A 16,969-nucleotide genomic window follows, 5' to 3' on the forward strand; every position below is an offset into this window, starting at 1 on the left:
TATGCACTGAAGTCAACTGTTTCCCCACAATGCCCAGACTTTTCAGAAGAGACACATGGTCCTTCTGCCCCTGCCTTGCCCCAGGCTGTAGAATTCACCAGGCCTCAGAGGTTCTCAGACAAGCCCTTTAATCTGGAATACGGCCCTCTCCAGCTGATGTTACAAAGCACGGCTTGGTCTAGGCTTGTCAGGACCTGGGCTTGCCCATCCAATGTGGGCCCTGGGCACCCCATACATCAATCACCAGGGGACCCTCTCCCCCAACCCCCCCCATTACAAGCACAGATCTATTTTCCAATCAGGAACCAGAGTAAAGTGCTGTGGAGTCCAAGCGGCAGCATCATTCCCCCTTCCTCGCTGTATGACAAGGCCAGCCCTGCCTCATCTCAGAATGGGTAGTCATGCCAGAGGCTGCAGAGGAAGGCAGAGAGAATGTGGTTACTCCCTGGGGTCCCTGGCTCTGCATCCTGCCCCTCCCACTCTCTCTACTGGGCCCAGCCAGGGCCGGAAGGTCTGGAATGCAGCTGGTGCCGCGCAGCGCTGCTGTGGCGGGTCTGCAGGAGACAATTTTACGGTTGACTTAGGGAAATGATGCGGCTGGGTCCCACGACTATTGGCTTTCAGGGATGGCCAGCCTGCAGTGGGGGGGAGGGGAGCCCAGATCTTTTACTCCCCCTCAAACCCCTTCATTTCTTCCTTCTCTTTGCCTAGCCCTCAGAGCCAAGGGCTCTGAGCCCCAAGGCAGGGCTGGGAGGGGGTAGGCACCGGCTGGGAGAACTTCCAAGAAAACCGCAAGGGCTGCATGGAGCAGGGCTCAGCTGTGGCACTCTCCCCTTGTAGTCACTGCTGGCACCAATGCTCTAGTGCAGCACTAGGGGGTGCTGTGCTGTGCTGCAGGGGCAGGGTGAGGGGCTCAGTCAGGGGGCTCTCTCCTCACAGTCAGTGCGGGCACCAACTGTATTGACCTTTGAATCACCCTCAATAGGTTTCAGGATTAATGCCCCACATAGGAGTGCTGGGGCAGCTCTCCTATGTGGGAGCTGTGGGTCTAGGCTCTCTGCAGACTCTGGCAAGTGTCACTGCAGGAGGAGCATTGCTTCATAACTGAGGGAAGAGGATTCATTTTTTCACTGGGAGTTGGGGGGAGGAAGCAGATCCTGAGCCTGCAAAGGGGTGTGGAGATGCCCTAGATCTGCAGTGATCATTTGTGGAGCCCTCTTGCTCCTCAGATCTATGCACAAAGCTCTGAACTCAAACTGCTGCGAGCAAAGGGAGTGGGGGCTGAGTTTCACCTGATGCACCCAGGAGACTGATCATGTTTCTCCTCACACACATGCAGCAGGGAGATTTACTATCCTAGGGTGTTGATGCTACTGGGCAGCAGCTGGGAAAGCAACACACACACACACACACACACACACACCCTGCAGTCCCCTGGGAAGGGGCTGGGCCACAAACCAACCAGTGCATGAAGCTGGGGTCTCCCTCATGCTCCAGCAGTGTCTCCCGCACCGTGACAGGGGGGCTCAGCCCCAGGGACTCAGCCCGCTCCCAGCGCTGCAGCCGGGTGATCCCTGCCAGCAAGAGAGTGAAAGGTTAATGGGGGGTAGGGTGGCAGGAGGGCACAGACAGCTGAAGGCCCAGGTGCCCCCCGCATTGTCCCAGGCACTGCACAGAGCCTGACCAAGACCAGGGCCCCCACTGTGCTGGGTGCTACATAGACCCTGACTGAGATCAGGGCCCCCATTGTGCCAGGTGCTGCACAGATCCTTCCCTATAGAGCTTCATTTTAAAATGGCAGAACAGGCTCAGCCCTGAGCAGGGAGGATGGGAGTGCTGCCTCCTCAATTTTGATCGGGGGGCCAGCCATGAGAAAATGGGGGAAAGCTGTAGCTCCTCCCCTCCCCCCAGGGATCCCCAGACAACTGAACCAAAAAGAGGAAACGTGGTGTTTGGGTGCCGCCATGAAAGGCCTGGCCCATGTCCACGAAGGTTCTGGAAAGACAATGGGCACCCCAAGGACTGAGCACCTGACACCTCCTTCCCGGCAGGTGGAGCCCAGGAACTCAGCATGGCTCTGGCATCGGACTGACGGGCCAGGCAGCTGGGCTAGGAGCCAGCCTTTGGGGAGCCAGAGCCAAACAGGATTCCACTACAGGAATGGGCGCTCAGCTCTGTGACCTTTGCTTCTCTGTGCTGCCTTGAGGACTCCCCGTGCCGCATGCCAGCAGGTTAACGAACCCTGCCCTGGTTGGAAAAGCTGCCCCGTGTCACTGGCTGGGGTGCCTGGGGCCCTGGAGAGGGGGACAGTCTCTGACCAGGCATCTGGCTCAGTTGGACTTGCTGGGCAGAGTTCATGGTGCAAAGCAGGAGCCCAGAACCCAGTGTCTCGGAGGCGTTAAGGCCTTGAGGAAGCTTGGGACCCCCCTTGCGGGTCAGGCACATTGACAGGGGTCCTCCAACAAACTATTTCAAAGCTGGGGTGTAGTGCTCACCCTGTGGATCTGTGACAGAAGGGATGTGGGGCCTTCCCCTATAGGGAGTGCTGGCTCTGATCAGGTTGGGGGGCTGGTTGGCTCAGGAGGGCAGAGAATAGGACACCAGCTCCAATCCAGCCCAACCCCAGAGTTCAGGCTCCCAATGCTGTTCAGCAGCAGTGGGCCAGGTGGCGTGGCATTCATTTCCCACTGGCCCAGGCTCCCATCATCACGTCCCCCAGTATATGGCCTCGTTGGCCACCTGGGGATGGGGAAGGAAGCAGCCCCAGTGGGCAAGGCACAGGGTGACTAGGATGATCCAGGGGCTTCCCCCCATGCTGCCCCAAAAGGGGCCAAGCAGTGAGCTGGCCTGGCAACCCCTCAGCAGGAGCTGGCTGGCCTCATGGGGAGGCCCTGTGTAGTCCACACTGGAGTGGGATCAGGGCACAGCTCTGTCAGTGCAGGGATAGGGGGCCGAGCAATCATGAGTGTGTGGGGGGAGGGAAGGAGGTGGGGCTATCACCAATGTGGGGGAAAAAGGGGCAGGGCTGTCATTGTTGGGGAGGGGAAAGGGTAGGGACACACATCCGTTCAGGATGTAAGGGGTGGGGCTCTCACCAGTTCAGGACGGAGGGGGTGGGGCTGTCACTGGTGTGGAGGGAGAAGGGGGCAAGGCTCTCTCCTGTGTGGCACAGGGAGAGCTCATCAGTGGGGGGGCTCTCATTGGTGGGAGGAAAAGGGCAGGGCGATCACTGGTTCAGGATGGAGGGGCGGGGCTCTCACCAGTGCAGGGTCCATACTCCCAGCTGAGGTCGAACTGTTTGAGCATCTCCAGCTGGTCCGGGTGCAGGGAGCCACCTGGGGGGACATCAGCTGGGACCAGCACTGCCTCTGAACAGCAGATGGGGACAGACAGACAGATCAGCATTGCTGTGGAAATAGGCCCAGGCCCACCAGCACCCCCCACAACACAGCACAAGCCAGGAAACCCCAGGCCCAGCAGTTCCCCCAGGGCAGAGCCAGAGGGGTCATGGCTTGAGAACACAGGCCAGTAACCGCGGCTGGCCCAGCTCCCAATGGCCAGGGGGAGATGGAGTGGCAATGGTTATTATGGGTCTGTCCATGGCTCCAGGTCTGTCCCCTGCCCCTGACTCTCCCCCAACCCAGATGGTGGGGTATGTTCCAGGGACAACGTCTCCCCCCCAGGATTGAACCCAGCCCCAGCTCTGAGAGCGCAGCTCACTTGGTCCGAGTCGCCCCAAGCTGGAAGGCTGAAACAGGCTCCAGTCTGCACCCCTGGCTTGACCACTTTGGGATGACAGTGAGTAGCATGGGAACAGAGCAGAGAGTACTCACGCCCCCAACCCCGGAGACAGATCTACTCCTTCATCCCCCACACTAAGACTACTCCGGTCCTGTACCCCCACAATGTACCCTGAGACAGCTCTGCCCCCTGCACTCCTCCAGCCCCTGAGACAGCTCCACTCCTTTGCACCTCCCAAAACAGCCCCCCCATACCCTGCAGCTATTGAAGCAGTTCTGCCGAGGGTAACCAGGTGTCCAGTTCTCGACTGGAACACTGAGGCGAAAAGGGGTGCTGGCAGCTCCAGTCAGCAGCACTGACCACGCCATTAACTGTCTGGTTGATGGCACCGTGCAGCAGGGTTGGCAAGCTCCCTGTTAGCTCCTGTGCCATGGGGCTCCTGGAAGCAGCAGCATGTCCCCCCTCTAGCTCCTACATGTAGGGGCAACCAGGGGGCTCTGCACATTGTCCCTCTGCCAAGTGCCACCCCCACAGCTCCCACTGGCTAGGAACTGCAGCCAATGGGAGCTGTGGGGGTGGTGCCTGAGGAAAGGGCAGCGAGCAGAGACACCTGGCCGTGCCTCTGTGTAGGAGCCAGAGAGGGAACATGATGCTGCTTCCAGGAGCTGCTTGAGGTGAGCGCTGCCCAGAGCCTGCACCCCAACCCCCTCCCAGGCCTCAACTTCCTACCCCACCCCTGATCCTCTGAACCCCTTGGTCCCGGCCCAGAGCACACTCCTGCATACCAAATCCTTCATCCCCAGCCCCACCCCAAAGCCCACATCCCTAGCCAGAGCCCTCACCCCATGCACCCCAACCTCCTGCCCCAGCCTGGAGCCCCTCCCATACTCCAAACCCCTTGGCTCCAGCCCACAGCCCTCTCCTGCACCCCAAACCCCACATCCCTGGCCCCACCCCAAAGCTCACACCCCCCAGCTAGAGCCCTAACTCCTTCTCGCATGCCAACCCACTGCCCCAGCCTGGAGCCCCCTCAACTCATTTCTGGCCCCACCCTGAGTCCCCACTCCCAGCCAGAGCCCTCACCCACTTGAGCCAGTCCAGTGAAAATGAGTCAGTGACGGTGGGGAGAGGGGGATGGAGTGAGCGGGGGTGGGGCCTTGGAGGAGAGGCAGGCCAAAGTTGTTTGGTTTTGTGCTAGTGGACAGTTGGCAACCCTAGTTCTGCCCCCTCTGCATCCCCCAGCTTGAGATGGTTCCACATCCACCCCCAACCCCATGCCTCTTCCAATCCCTGCTCTACCTGCATCCTGAGATCCGGCTGTGCCATCCAGGACCCCAGCTGTGCCAAGCTGGGGTATGAGCCCATCTTCTGAGGGCCCTGCCCCTCCATGGGCCAGGCATTCACATGGCTGTAGGGTCCCCTCCTTAGTGTCAGGGTCCCGCTGCTGCCTCTTCACCACCTGAAAGGAGTCGGTGATAAGCCGCTTCCTGCCCATGGCTCCCAGCTGCATGGGAGAGGAGGAAGGTTGGTCAGTGGGGAAAGGGGGTTGGGCCGGGGGCAGCTTCCAAGAAAAGCCTGAGGGAGATGCCCCAAGATGGCAGAACTAATGACCATTACATTTAACTACCCCGAGCTACACTCGGCTCTAACCCCTAGATCCCCCTCCCCTCCCAGAGCCAGGATAGAACCCAGGAGTCCTGCCAGGCCAGCCCCCTCCCCTCTAACCCCTAGATCCCCGCCCCTCCCAGAGCCAGGATAGAACCCAGGAGTCCTGCCAGGCCAGCCCCTCCCCTCTAACCCTAGATCCCCCGCCCCTCCCAGAGCCAGGATAGAACCCAGGAGTCCAGCCAGGCCAGCCCCCTCCCCTCTAACCCGAGATCCCCCGCCCCTCCCAGAGCCAGGATAGAACCCAGGAGTCCTGCCAGGCCAGCCCCCTCCCCTCTAACCCCTAGATCCCCCGCCCCACCCAGAACCAGGATAGAACCCAGGAGTCCTGCCAGGCCAGCCCCTCCCCTCTAACCCTAGATCCCCCTCCCTCCCAGAGCCAGGATAGAACCCAGGAGTCCTGCCAGGCCAGCCCCCTCCCCTCTAACCCCTAGATCCCCCGCCCTCCCAGAGCCCGGATAGAACCCAGGAGTCCTGCCAGGCCAGCCCCTCCCTCTAACCCTAGATCCCCCGCCCCTCCCAGAGCCAGGATAGAACCCAGGAGTCCTGCCAGGCCAGCCCCCTCCCCTCTAACCCCTAGATCCCCCGCCCCTCCCACAGCCAGGATAGAACCCAGGAGTCCTGCCAGACCAGCCCCCTCCCCTCTAACCCCGAGATCCCCCGCCCCTCCCAGAGCCAGGATAGAACCCAGGAGTCTGCCAGGCCAGCCCCCTCCCCTCTAACCCCGAGATCCCCCGCCCCTCCCAGAGCCAGGATAGAACCCAGGAGTCCTGCCAGGCCAGCCCCCGCCCCTCTAACCCCGAGATCCCCCGCCCCACCCAGAGCCAGGATAGAACCCAGGAGTCCTGCCAGGCCCGCCCCCTCCTCTAACCCCTAGATCCCCCGCCCCACCCAGAGCCAGGATAGAACCCAGGAGTCCTGCCAGGCCAGCCCCCTCCCCTCTAACCCCTAGATCCCCCGCCCCTCCCAGAGCCAGGATAGAACCCAGGAGTCCTGCCAGGCCAGCCCCCTCCCCTCTAACCCCTAGATCCCCCGCCCCTCCCAGAGCCAGGATAGAACCCAGGAGTCCTGCCAGGCGAGCCCCCTCCCCTCTAACCCCTAGATCCCCCGCCCCACCCAGAGCCAGGATAGAACCCAGGAGTCCTGCCAGGCCAGCCCCCTCCCCTCTAACGCCGAGATCCCCCGCCCCTCCCAGAGCCAGGATAGAACCCAGGAGTCCTGCCAGGCCAGCCCCCTCCCCTCTAACCCCGAGATCCCCCGCCCCTCCCAGAGCCAGGATAGAACCCAGGAGTCCTGCCAGGCGAGCCCCCTCCCCTCTAACCCCGAGATCCCCCGCCCCTCCCAGAGCCAGGATAGAACCCAGGAGTCCTGCCAGGCCAGCCCCCTCCCCTCTAACCCCTAGATCCCCCGCCCCTCCCAGAGCCAGGATAGAACCCAGGAGTCCTGCCAGGCCAGCCCCCTCCCCTCTAACCCCTAGATCCCCCGCCCCACCCAGAGCCAGGATAGAACCCAGGAGTCCTGCCAGGCCAGCCCCCTCCCCTCTAACCCCGAGATCCCCCGCCCCTCCCAGAGCCAGGATAGAACCCAGGAGTCCTGCCAGGCCAGCCCCCTCCTCTCTAACCCCGAGATCCCCCGCCCCTCCCAGAGCCAGGATAGAACCCAGGAGTCCTGCCAGGCCAGCCCCCTCCCCTCTAACCCGAGATCCCCCGCCCCTCCCAGAGCCAGGATAGAACCCAGGAGTCCTGCCAGGCCAGCCCCCTCCCCTCTAACCCCGAGATCCCCCGCCCCTCCCAGAGCCAGGATAGAACCCAGGAGTCCTGCCAGGCCAGCCCCCTCCCCTCTAACCCTAGATCCCCCGCCCCTCCCAGAGCCAGGATAGAACCCAGGAGTCCTGCCAGGCCAGCCCCTCCCCTCTAACCCCGAGATCCCCCGCCCCTCCAGAGCCAGGATAGAACCAGGAGTCCTGCCAGGCCAGCCCCCTCCCCTCTAACCCCTAGATCCCCCGCCCCACCCAGAGCCAGGATAGAACCCAGGAGTCCTGCCAGGCCAGCCCCTCCCCTCTAACCCCTAGATCCCCCGCCCCTCCCAGAGCCAGGATAGAACCCAGGAGTCCTGCCAGGCCAGCCCCTCCCCTCTAACCCCGAGATCCCCCGCCCCTCCCAGAGCCAGGATAGAACCCAGGAGTCCTGCCAGGCCAGCCCCCTCCCCTCTAACCCCTAGATCCCCCGCCCCACCAGAGCCAGGATAGAACCCAGGAGTCCTGCCAGGCCAGCCCCCTCCCCTCTAACCCCTAGATCCCCCGCCCCTCCCAGAGCCAGGATAGAACCCAGGAGTCCTGCCAGGCCAGCCCCCTCCCCTCTAACCCCGAGATCCCCCGCCCCTCCCAGAGCCAGGATAGAACCCAGGAGTCCTGCCAGGCCAGCCCCCTCCCCTCTAACCCCGAGATCCCCGCCCCTCCCAGAGCCAGGATAGAACCCAGGAGTCCTGCCAGGCCAGCCCCCTCCCCTCTAACCCCGAGATCCCCGCCCCTCCCAGAGCCAGGATAGAACCCAGGAGTCCTGCCAGGCCAGCCCCCTCCCCTCTAACCCCGAGATCCCCCGCCCCTCCCAGAGCCAGGATAGAACCCAGGAGTCCTGCCAGGCCAGCCCCCTCCCCTCTAACCCCGAGATCCCCCTCCCCTCCCAGAGCCAGGATAGAACCCAGGAGTCCTGCCAGGCCAGCCCCCTCCCTCTAACCATAGATCCCCCGCCCCTCCCAGAGCCAGGATAGAACCCAGGAGTCCTGCCAGGCCAGCCCCCTCCCCTCTAACCCCGAGATCCCCCGCCCCTCCCAGAGCCAGGATAGAACCCAGGAGTCCTGCCAGGCCAGCCCCTCCCCTCTAACCCCTAGATCCCCCGCCCCTCCCAGAGCCAGGATAGAACCCAGGAGTCCTGCCAGGCCAGCCCCCTCCCCTCTAACCCCGAGATCCCCCGCCCCTCCCAGAGCCAGGATAGAACCCAGGAGTCCTGCCAGGCCAGCCCCCTCCCCTCTAACCCCGAGATCCCCCGCCCCTCCCAGAGCCAGGATAGAACCCAGGAGTCCTGCCAGGCCAGCCCCCTCCCCTCTAACCCCGAGATCCCCCGCCCCTCCCAGAGCCAGGATAGAACCCAGGAGTCCTGCCAGGCCAGCCCCCTCCCCTCTAACCCCGAGATCCCCCGCCCCTCCCAGAGCCAGGATAGAACCCAGGAGTCCTGCCAGGCCAGCCCCCTCCCCTCTAACCCCTAGATCCCCCGCCCCTCCCAGAGCCAGGATAGAACCCAGGAGTCCTGCCAGGCCAGCCCCTCCCCTCTAACCCCTAGATCCCCCGCCCCACCCAGAGCCAGGATAGAACCCAGGAGTCCTGCCAGGCCAGCCCCCTCCCCTCTAACCCCGAGATCCCCGCCCCTCCCAGAGCCAGGATAGAACCCAGGAGTCCTGCCAGGCCAGCCCCCTCCCCTCTAACCCCGAGATCCCCCGCCCCTCCCAGAGCCAGGATAGAACCCAGGAGTCCTGCCAGGCCAGCCCCCTCCCCTCTAACCCCGAGATCCCCCGCCCCTCCCAGAGCCAGGATAGAACCCAGGAGTCCTGCCAGGCCAGCCCCCTCCCCTCTAACCCCGAGATCCCCCGCCCCTCCCAGAGCCAGGATAGAACCCAGGAGTCCTGCCAGGCCAGCCCCCTCCCTCTAACCCCTAGATCCCCCGCCCCACCAGAGCCAGGATAGAACCCAGGAGTCCTGCCAGGCCAGCCCCCTCCCCTCTAACCCTAGATCCCCCGCCCCTCCCAGAGCCAGGATAGAACCCAGGAGTCCTGCCAGGCCAGCCCCCTCCCTCTAACCCCTAGATCCCCCGCCCCACCCAGAGCCAGGATCGAACCCAGGAGTCCTGCCAGGCCAGCCCCCTCCCCTCTAACCCCTAGATCCCCGCCCCTCCCAGAGCCAGGATAGAACCCAGGAGTCCTGCCAGGCCAGCCCCCTCCTCTCTAACCCGAGATCCCCCGCCCCTCCCAGAGCCAGGATAGAACCCAGGAGTCCTGCCAGGCCAGCCCCCTCCTCTAACCCCGAGATCCCCCGCCCCTCCCAGAGCCAGGATAGAACCCAGGAGTCCTGCCAGGCCAGCCCCCTCCCCTCTAACCCCGAGATCCCCCGCCCCTCCCAGAGCCAGGATAGAACCCAGGAGTCCTGCCAGGCCAGCCCCCTCCCCTCTAACCCCGAGATCCCCCGCCCCTCCCAGAGCCAGGATAGAACCCAGGAGTCCTGCCAGGCCAGCCCCCTCCCCTCTAACCCCGAGATCCCCTCCCCTCCCAGAGCCAGGATAGAACCCAGGAGTCCTGCCAGGCCAGCCCCCTCCCCTCTAACCCCTAGATCCCCGCCCCTCCCACAGCCAGGATAGAACCCAGGAGTCCTGCCAGACCAGCCCCTCCCCTCTAACCCCGAGATCCCCCGCCCCTCCCAGAGCCAGGATAGAACCCAGGAGTCCTGCCAGGCCAGCCCCCTCCCTCTAACCCCGAGATCCCCCGCCCCTCCCAGAGCCAGGATAGAACCCAGGAGTCCTGCCAGGCCAGCCCCCTCCCCTCTAACCCCTAGATCCCCCGCCCCTCCCAGAGCCAGGATAGAACCCAGGAGTCCTGCCAGGCCAGCCCCCTCCCCTCTAACCCCGAGATCCCCCGCCCCTCCCAGAGCCAGGATAGAACCCAGGAGTCCTGCCAGGCCAGCCCCCTCCCCTCTAACCCCTAGATCCCCCGCCCCTCCCAGAGCCAGGATAGAACCCAGGAGTCCTGCCAGGCCAGCCCCCCCCCTCTAACCCCTAGATCCCCCGCCCCTCCCAGAGCCAGGATAGAACCCAGGAGTCCTGCCAGGCCAGCCCCCTCCCCTCTAACCCCTAGATCCCCGCCCCACCCAGAGCCAGGATAGAACCCAGGAGTCCTGCCAGGCCAGCCCCCTCCCCTCTAACCCCTAGATCCCCCGCCCCTCCCAGAGCCAGGATAGAACCCAGGAGTCCTGCCAGGCCCGCCCCCTCCCCTCTAACCCCGAGATCCCCGCCCCTCCCAGAGCCAGGATAGAACCCAGGAGTCCTGCCAGGCCAGCCCCTCCCCTCTAACCCCGAGATCCCCCGCCCCACCCAGAGCCAGGATAGAACCCAGGAGTCCTGCCAGGCCAGCCCCCTCCCCTCTAACCCCGAGATCCCCCGCCCCTCCCAGAGCCAGGATAGAACCCAGGAGTCCTGCCGCCCCAGCCCCTCCCCCTCCGTCCGCAGGGCGGGGCTGGGGGTTCCCCTTCCTGCGCTCCCAGCTCCGGGGGCGGGGCGGGGCGGGACGGTACCGGGACCGGCTTCCCGGGGCAGCGGCTGCGATCGGCGCCAGGACCCGTCACCCGAGAGCCCAGCGGGGGTCCTGAGGCTCCGCCCCCCCAAGGGGCCCCGCCTTCCGGGCCGGCAGCCAATGGGAGCGCTGCTTTCGCTTCGCCTTAAAAGGGCGAGCGCAGCGCCGCGGGGGGGAAGTGGCGGAGCTGGGGGCACGGGGTAGGGTTGGCCGCGCTGAAAATAAGTGGGCACAGAGCACGGGTGGGGGGACATAGGGCACGCACACAGCAGGGATGGGAGCAGAGGGGGGATGGGGTGGGGGGCACACGCAGCAGGGATGGGAGCAGAGGGGGGATGGGGTGGGGGGCACACGCAGCAGGGATGGGAGCAGAGGGGGGAAGGGGTGGGGGGCACACGCAGCAGGGATGGGAGCAGAGGGGGGATGGGGTGGGGGGGCACACGCAGCAGGGATGGGAGCAGAGGGGGGAAGGGGTGGGGGGCACACAGCAGGGATGGGAGCAGAGGGGGGATGGGGTGGGGGCACACGCAGCAGGGATGGGAGCAGAGGGGGATGGGGTGGGGGGCACACGCAGCAGGGATGGGAGCAGAGGGGGGAAGGGGTGGGGGGCACACGCAGCAGGGATGGGAGCAGAGGGGGGATGGGGTGGGGGGGGCACACGCAGCAGGGATGGGAGCAGAGGGGGGAAGGGGTGGGGGGCACACAGCAGGGATGGGAGCAGAGGGGGGATGGGGTGGGGGGGTACACGCAGCAGGGATGGGAGCAGAGGGGGGATGGGGTGGGGGGCACACGCAGCAGGGATGGGAGCAGAGGGGGGAAGGGGTGGGGGGCACACGCAGCAGGGATGGGAGCAGAGGGGGGTAGGGGTGGGGGGCACACGCAGCAGGGATGGGAGCAGAGGGGGGATGGGGTGGGGGGACACACGCAGCAGGGATGGGAGCAGAGGGGGGAAGGGGTGGGGGGCACACAGCAGGGATGGGAGCAGAGGGGGGATGGGGTGGGGGGACACACGCAGCAGGGATGGGAGCAGAGGGGGGAAGGGGTGGGGGGCACACAGCAGGGATGGGAGCAGAGGGGGGATGGGGTGGGGGGGCACATGCAGCAGGGATGGGAGCACGGGGGGAAGGGGTGGGGGGCACACAGCAGGGATGGGAGCAGAGGGGGGATGGGGTGGGGGGGAACACGCAGCAGGGATGGGAGCAGAGGGGGGATGGGGTGGGGGGGAACACGCAGCAGGGATGGGAGCACGGGGGAAGGGGTGGGGGGCACACAGCAGGGATGGGAGCAGAGGGGGGATGGGGTGGGGGGGGCACACGCAGCAGGGATGGGAGCACGGGGGGAAGGGGTGGGGGGCACACAGCAGGGATGGGAGCAGAGGGGGGATGGGGTGGGGGGCACACGCAGCAGGGATGGGAGCAGAGGGGGGATGGGATGGGGTGGGGGGGCACACGCAGCAGGGATGGGAGCAGAGGGGGGATGGGGTGGGGGGCACACGCAGCACGGATGGGAGCAGAGGGGGGTAGGGGTGGGGGGGCACACGCAGCAGGGATGGGAGCAGAGGGGGGATGGGGTGGGGGGCACACGCAGCAGGGATGGGAGCAGAGGGGGGAAGGGGTGGGGGGCACACGCAGCAGGGATGGGAGCAGAGGGGGGATGGGGTGGGGGGGCACACGCAGCAGGGATGGGAGCACAGGGGAGAAGGGGTGGGGGGGCACACGCAGCAGGGATGGGAGCACAGGGGGGAAGGGGTGGGGGTACATAGGGTACGCACGCAGCAGGGATGAGAGCAAAAGGGGTGGGGGGGCATGCATACAGCAGGGATGTGTGCTGGGATAATCCTCCCACCTGCCCAGCCCACTGAGCAGGGTGAATGGTTCAGCAGGGACCCCCTCCTTCCACATGAAGAGTTTAGGGGGAGGTGGCGGATACATACAGCTGGCTTATTGGCGGCTGCCCAACAGGGGGCAAGGCCAGGACCAGACCCATCCCTCAGTTTGATCTCCTCTAAAATTGAGGGGGATACATGGGGGCCCTGGGTATGGGAAGGAGAGGACCATGGCAGGGTCTCACTCTAGGGTGTAGGGGATGCTGGATATGGGGGGAGGAGAGGAGTACAGCAGGATCTCGGGTGCAGGGGGAGAGAAAATTGGGTCTCACTCTGGCAGTTGAGGACATGGAGGGCAGCGCACTACAGTCTCCGATGCAAGGAGTATGGGGCGTCGTAGCACAGCAGGGTCTCATTCTGGGGCTGTTGGACTGAGCAGGTGCCTGTCTGGTGGGGGAGGGGGACTAGAGAGGTCCTTGAGGCCCAGGGGGAGGGCAGGAGAGTCTCATCACTGACTGGTCTGGGGACAGGTACCTGATATAACCAGGTGCAACAGTGATGGGCATGCTGTGGGAGGGAGGATGGAGACAGTTTGGGTTCCCTGTTTATGCTGACGTGCTGCTGATCCTTCCCCAAGGACAGGACGGGGAAATGGAAACGGAAACACAGCAGGGCTCTGGTTTTGCTGGGGAATCACCCTGGAGTCCAGTCAGGGGTAGGAGCCTCACTGCACCAGGGGCTGCACAGACATAGATGGTGCCTGCCTTTGGCAGCCAGCCCTGTGGGCAGCACTAGAGAGCGCAGAATGGGACCATATCCATGGGGAACCCTTGCCCTGCCTGCCTCAGCTCTGTTCCTGTCCTTGCCCCACAGGACCCTGCTCCTTCCGTGGGCTGGGGAGATGGGAGTCCTGGCCAGCCATGGGGCAGAGTTAAGTTTGTTGTGGGGGCAGGGAGGAAGAGTGTGATGATCTCGATCCCTACGTTCACGTCCTGCCTTTCTTCTCTCCCGTCTACTGCTCATGCTCCCTGGGCCACTTTCCTTTGGCCTTTGCACCTTCTCGGCCCTTTCTTTCAGGGGTCTCAGCCTGGCAGGTATCAGGCTGGAGCTTTTGCTCTGCTCCCCTGAGCCTGCTCAGCATTGCTCTATCTAAGGTGCTATCCCTAGAAGCCAGTCCTCCCTGCTTGCTTATCAGAGAGAGACTGCTGTCTTCTCTGCTTTGCAGCCTTTATATAGGGCCGAGCCTGGCCCCAATTGGCTGCCTTTCTGCCCTTCTCTGATTGGCCAGGTTCAGCACAGGATCCCTCCAGCCTGCTTTAACCCCTCCTCTGCCAAAGTGGGGCAGCTGCCCCACTACAATGTCATAGTAGTATAGTTGGCAGGATATATGCACAGATAGTTATTTTAAATGAAGTGTATATGTTAAGCACTGGTACAGTGATTTTAAGAGCATCTCAAGTATGGTGGCTGGAAACGGTCAAAGAGAGGTTGCTGTTTGTTGTTTTCTATTTGCTTATTTGGGGTGAGGGAAATAGAAACAGGAAAGCATAAAAATGAACACCAGTGAAACAACTGCAAAGTTAGATCTGGCCAGATTGAAGGCAGAAGAGAGAGAGAGAGAACACAAATTCCAAAAGTGGCAGGTAGAAAGGAGACTGAAAGAAGCAGTTGGAAAGAAGCTGAAGGAGACAGAGGCAGCTGCTGCATGGGAAACTGAAGAAGCCTCCCATAGGAGTGCCATGGAGCCAAAGCATCAAGAAACTGAAGCCCAGAAGTGAACCGAAGAGGGAGAGGAAATACAATCTGGAACTGTTAGAAAAGCATGGAAAGATCCTGGAGTCACCAACATCTCCCTCCACTTAAGGAACTCTCAGCTGGGACAAGTTGTGCTGTGACTTCAAGTAACATGTACTTGATACAACCGCAGCCATTTTGTGTACTCAGCTATGATTAATTAAAAATGAGAACACTACATAGTTAGAAATAATGTGGTTGTTGCCTAAAGTAAAGCAGATAAATAACTGTACAGCTGCACCTTTGATCAAATTTATTTAAATTTTTTTTTAAAGAGTGTAAATAACTTACCTTGGATCTGTGTATCTTACTGTTATGACTAGGAGTTACTTTGCTGATAAATAATATTATGTGGCATGGAGAAGGGTTTTTTTTGTTGTTGTTTTTTGCTGTTGCTAGGAAAATGTTAGCCTAGTAGAGGTTACTATAAGTTATAAATATGTACTTTGTTTTGAGTAACTTAAAAACATTAGTTGAAAAGTGTGCAATTTGGAGCAATTCAAGGAAGATTTCTAAGACCTAGCAAACTGCCATCTTAGTCCCCAGCAGCTGGAAGAATGGGTGATTACTGGAAACCTGGCGTTGAACATTTGATACCACATCAAACTCTGGGTAACTATATCTGGGGTGCTGTAGACTATTGCTGTTGCATATTTGTGTGTGCTTGAGCCTTAATAAAAAAGGAGCTTTAAGTGAAAGCACTCTTGTTTGTACCAATCATTTATCAGAGGGACGATCTGTGTCCCCATTGATCTAATTCCTGAAACTGCTTGGAAGACAAAAATTAGTTACCAGAGTATCATGTTCAAATAAATCCTAGTAACAAAATTTGGTGAACCAGCCAGGAGTGGTGGAGAGGAAGGGGATGATTGGTACAAAGTTTGTTGCAACAGGGACTAGAGGATGGTGGGACAGGGTCGCAACCTGTAATTCCCATGCTGTATCTGTAAATTGACTCACAGACTACAATCCGTTACTAGGACACAGGCTACTAGCCTGATCAAATAAAAAAATATTTCAGAAGAAAAGGGAACATCTGAAAAATATGGAAAGGTTGGAAATAATTTTGGGTAACAGCTTGACAAATTTTGTATAGGAATATAGTAATAGTCTTTGGAAGCCTTGAGCCTTCACCAGCCTTGGGGCATTCCTGCAGCTCTGTAAGCAAATGGTTGCAATAATAGTAAATAAAAAACTAGATCAGTTAAAGGCAAAAGTAAAGGAGTTAGAAAAGAAAGCAGATAGCCTAAGGCAGTCAGATACCCTTAGGGCTTTGACTCTGAGTCAGGCAGCACAGAGAGTGGCAATGCAGAAGGAAATGTGTAGTAGTAAAAAAAAGTGAGTGAAAGGCTGGAGCAGGAAGTATATGAATTGAAAAGGCAGACAGAGGAAAGCGAGGCAGTGGTTACAGCCTTATTAAAGGACTCCCATAATAAGACTTAGGCAGACCATGGGGAATGCAAGAGACACATTTGTGCCCTTAAAGCAGAGCTGGGATGCAAAGGGGAATAGTGGTGTGATAAAGAGGGCTCATAGTCTGGGGGGAAACAGGACAGGGGGACCCTGATTTGTATCTTCTTTGTTATAACTATGAAAGGGAAGATTAATGATTTTCCCCTGGCCCTTTTGGGCAGTACCCATGTGGCCCTTTGCTCCAGATACTAGAAGGGCTGTGGAAGCCCCTGCCCATAACCCAAATAGTAAACACCACGGTCAGGAAAATTGGTCTCCAAGAGCGTAGCCAAGGATGAAAGGAATGGGTAAAGATCAGGCCCTTCTCCCCTGACCAGGTTAGGGCCACAGGGAAAATCGGTAGGTCTGCCAAACTAGAGTACAGCCTTGGGATAGCTGACGAGGATAGCTGATCCCCCCGGTTTCACTCTGGTAGATGTAGTGGCCTTGGCCAGAAAATGTATGACACACAAGGACTTTGCAAAAAGAAAAGGAGTACTTGTGGCACCTTAGAGACTAACAAATTTTTCTGAGCATAAGCTTTCGTGAGCTACAGCTCACTTCATCGGATGCATGTTGTGGAAAATACAGGAGATTTTATATAAACAAAGAACATAAAACAATGTCTGTTACGATACACACTGTAACGAGAGTGATCAGGTAAGGTGAGCAGCAGGAGAGCGGGGGCGGGATGACCTTTTGTAGTGATAATCAAGGTGGTCCATTTCCAGTAGTTGACAAGAACGTGTGAGGAACAGTGGGCGGGGGGGGGGGGGAATAAACATGGGGACCGGCATGGCCCCACAGTATGCCAACATTTTTATGGCTGACTTAGAACAACGCTTCCTCAGCTCTCGTCCCCTAATGCCCCTACTCTACTTGCGCTACATTGATGACATCTTTATCATCTGGACCCATGGAAAAGAAGCCCTTGAGGAATTCCACCATGACTTCAACAATTTCCATCCCACCATCAATTGCAGTCTGGACCAGTCCACACAAGAGATCCACTTCCTGGATGCTACGGTGCTAATAAGCGATGGTCACATAAACACCACCCTATACCGGAAACCTACTGATCTCTATGCTTACCTACATGCCTCCAGCTTTCATCCAGACCACACCAAAACCCACTATCCATTGTCTACAGCCAAGCTC

General features: G+C 60.7%; 1 protein-coding gene across 2 annotated transcripts; it reads right to left on the bottom strand.

Moving 5' to 3' along the window:
- Positions 1–111: 111 nt before the first annotated feature.
- POLD4 (DNA polymerase delta 4, accessory subunit) lies at positions 112–10,879 on the bottom strand. 2 transcript variants are annotated; one of them, XM_043516866.1, is made up of 5 exons: positions 10,742–10,879; positions 5,041–5,245; positions 3,261–3,368; positions 1,478–1,574; positions 112–414 (listed from the first exon to the last, which is right to left on the bottom strand). In XM_043516866.1, the coding sequence occupies exons 2-5, from the start codon at positions 5,234–5,236 to the stop codon at positions 387–389; spliced, it is 429 nt and encodes a 142-aa protein (XP_043372801.1). In that variant the 5' UTR covers positions 5,237–5,245; positions 10,742–10,879; the 3' UTR covers positions 112–386. The 2 variants fall into 2 exon arrangements, with proteins under 2 accessions (XP_043372801.1, XP_038262574.1); XM_038406646.2 differs by having other exon boundaries at positions 112–411; positions 1,463–1,574.
- Positions 10,880–16,969: the final 6,090 nt, after the last annotated feature.

This window comes from Dermochelys coriacea, chromosome 6, assembly GCF_009764565.3.
Source record: "Dermochelys coriacea isolate rDerCor1 chromosome 6, rDerCor1.pri.v4, whole genome shotgun sequence".
NCBI classification, from domain to species: Eukaryota; Metazoa; Chordata; order Testudines; family Dermochelyidae; genus Dermochelys; species Dermochelys coriacea.

Excerpts from the sequence above, each read along its gene's own strand:
- POLD4 (XM_038406646.2), bottom strand. The coding sequence starts at position 5,236 with ATGGGCAGGAAGCGGCTTATCACCGACTCCTTTCAGGTGGTGAAGAGG. Across the intron at positions 3,369-5,040 it reads AGCCGGATCTCAGGATGCAG|AGGCAGTGCTGGTCCCAGCT; the intron begins GTAGAGCAGGGA and ends TCTGCTGTTCAG. Across the intron at positions 412-1,462 it reads GACCCCAGCTTCATGCACTG|CCTCTGGCATGACTACCCAT; the intron begins GTTGGTTTGTGG and ends CTTCCTCTGCAG.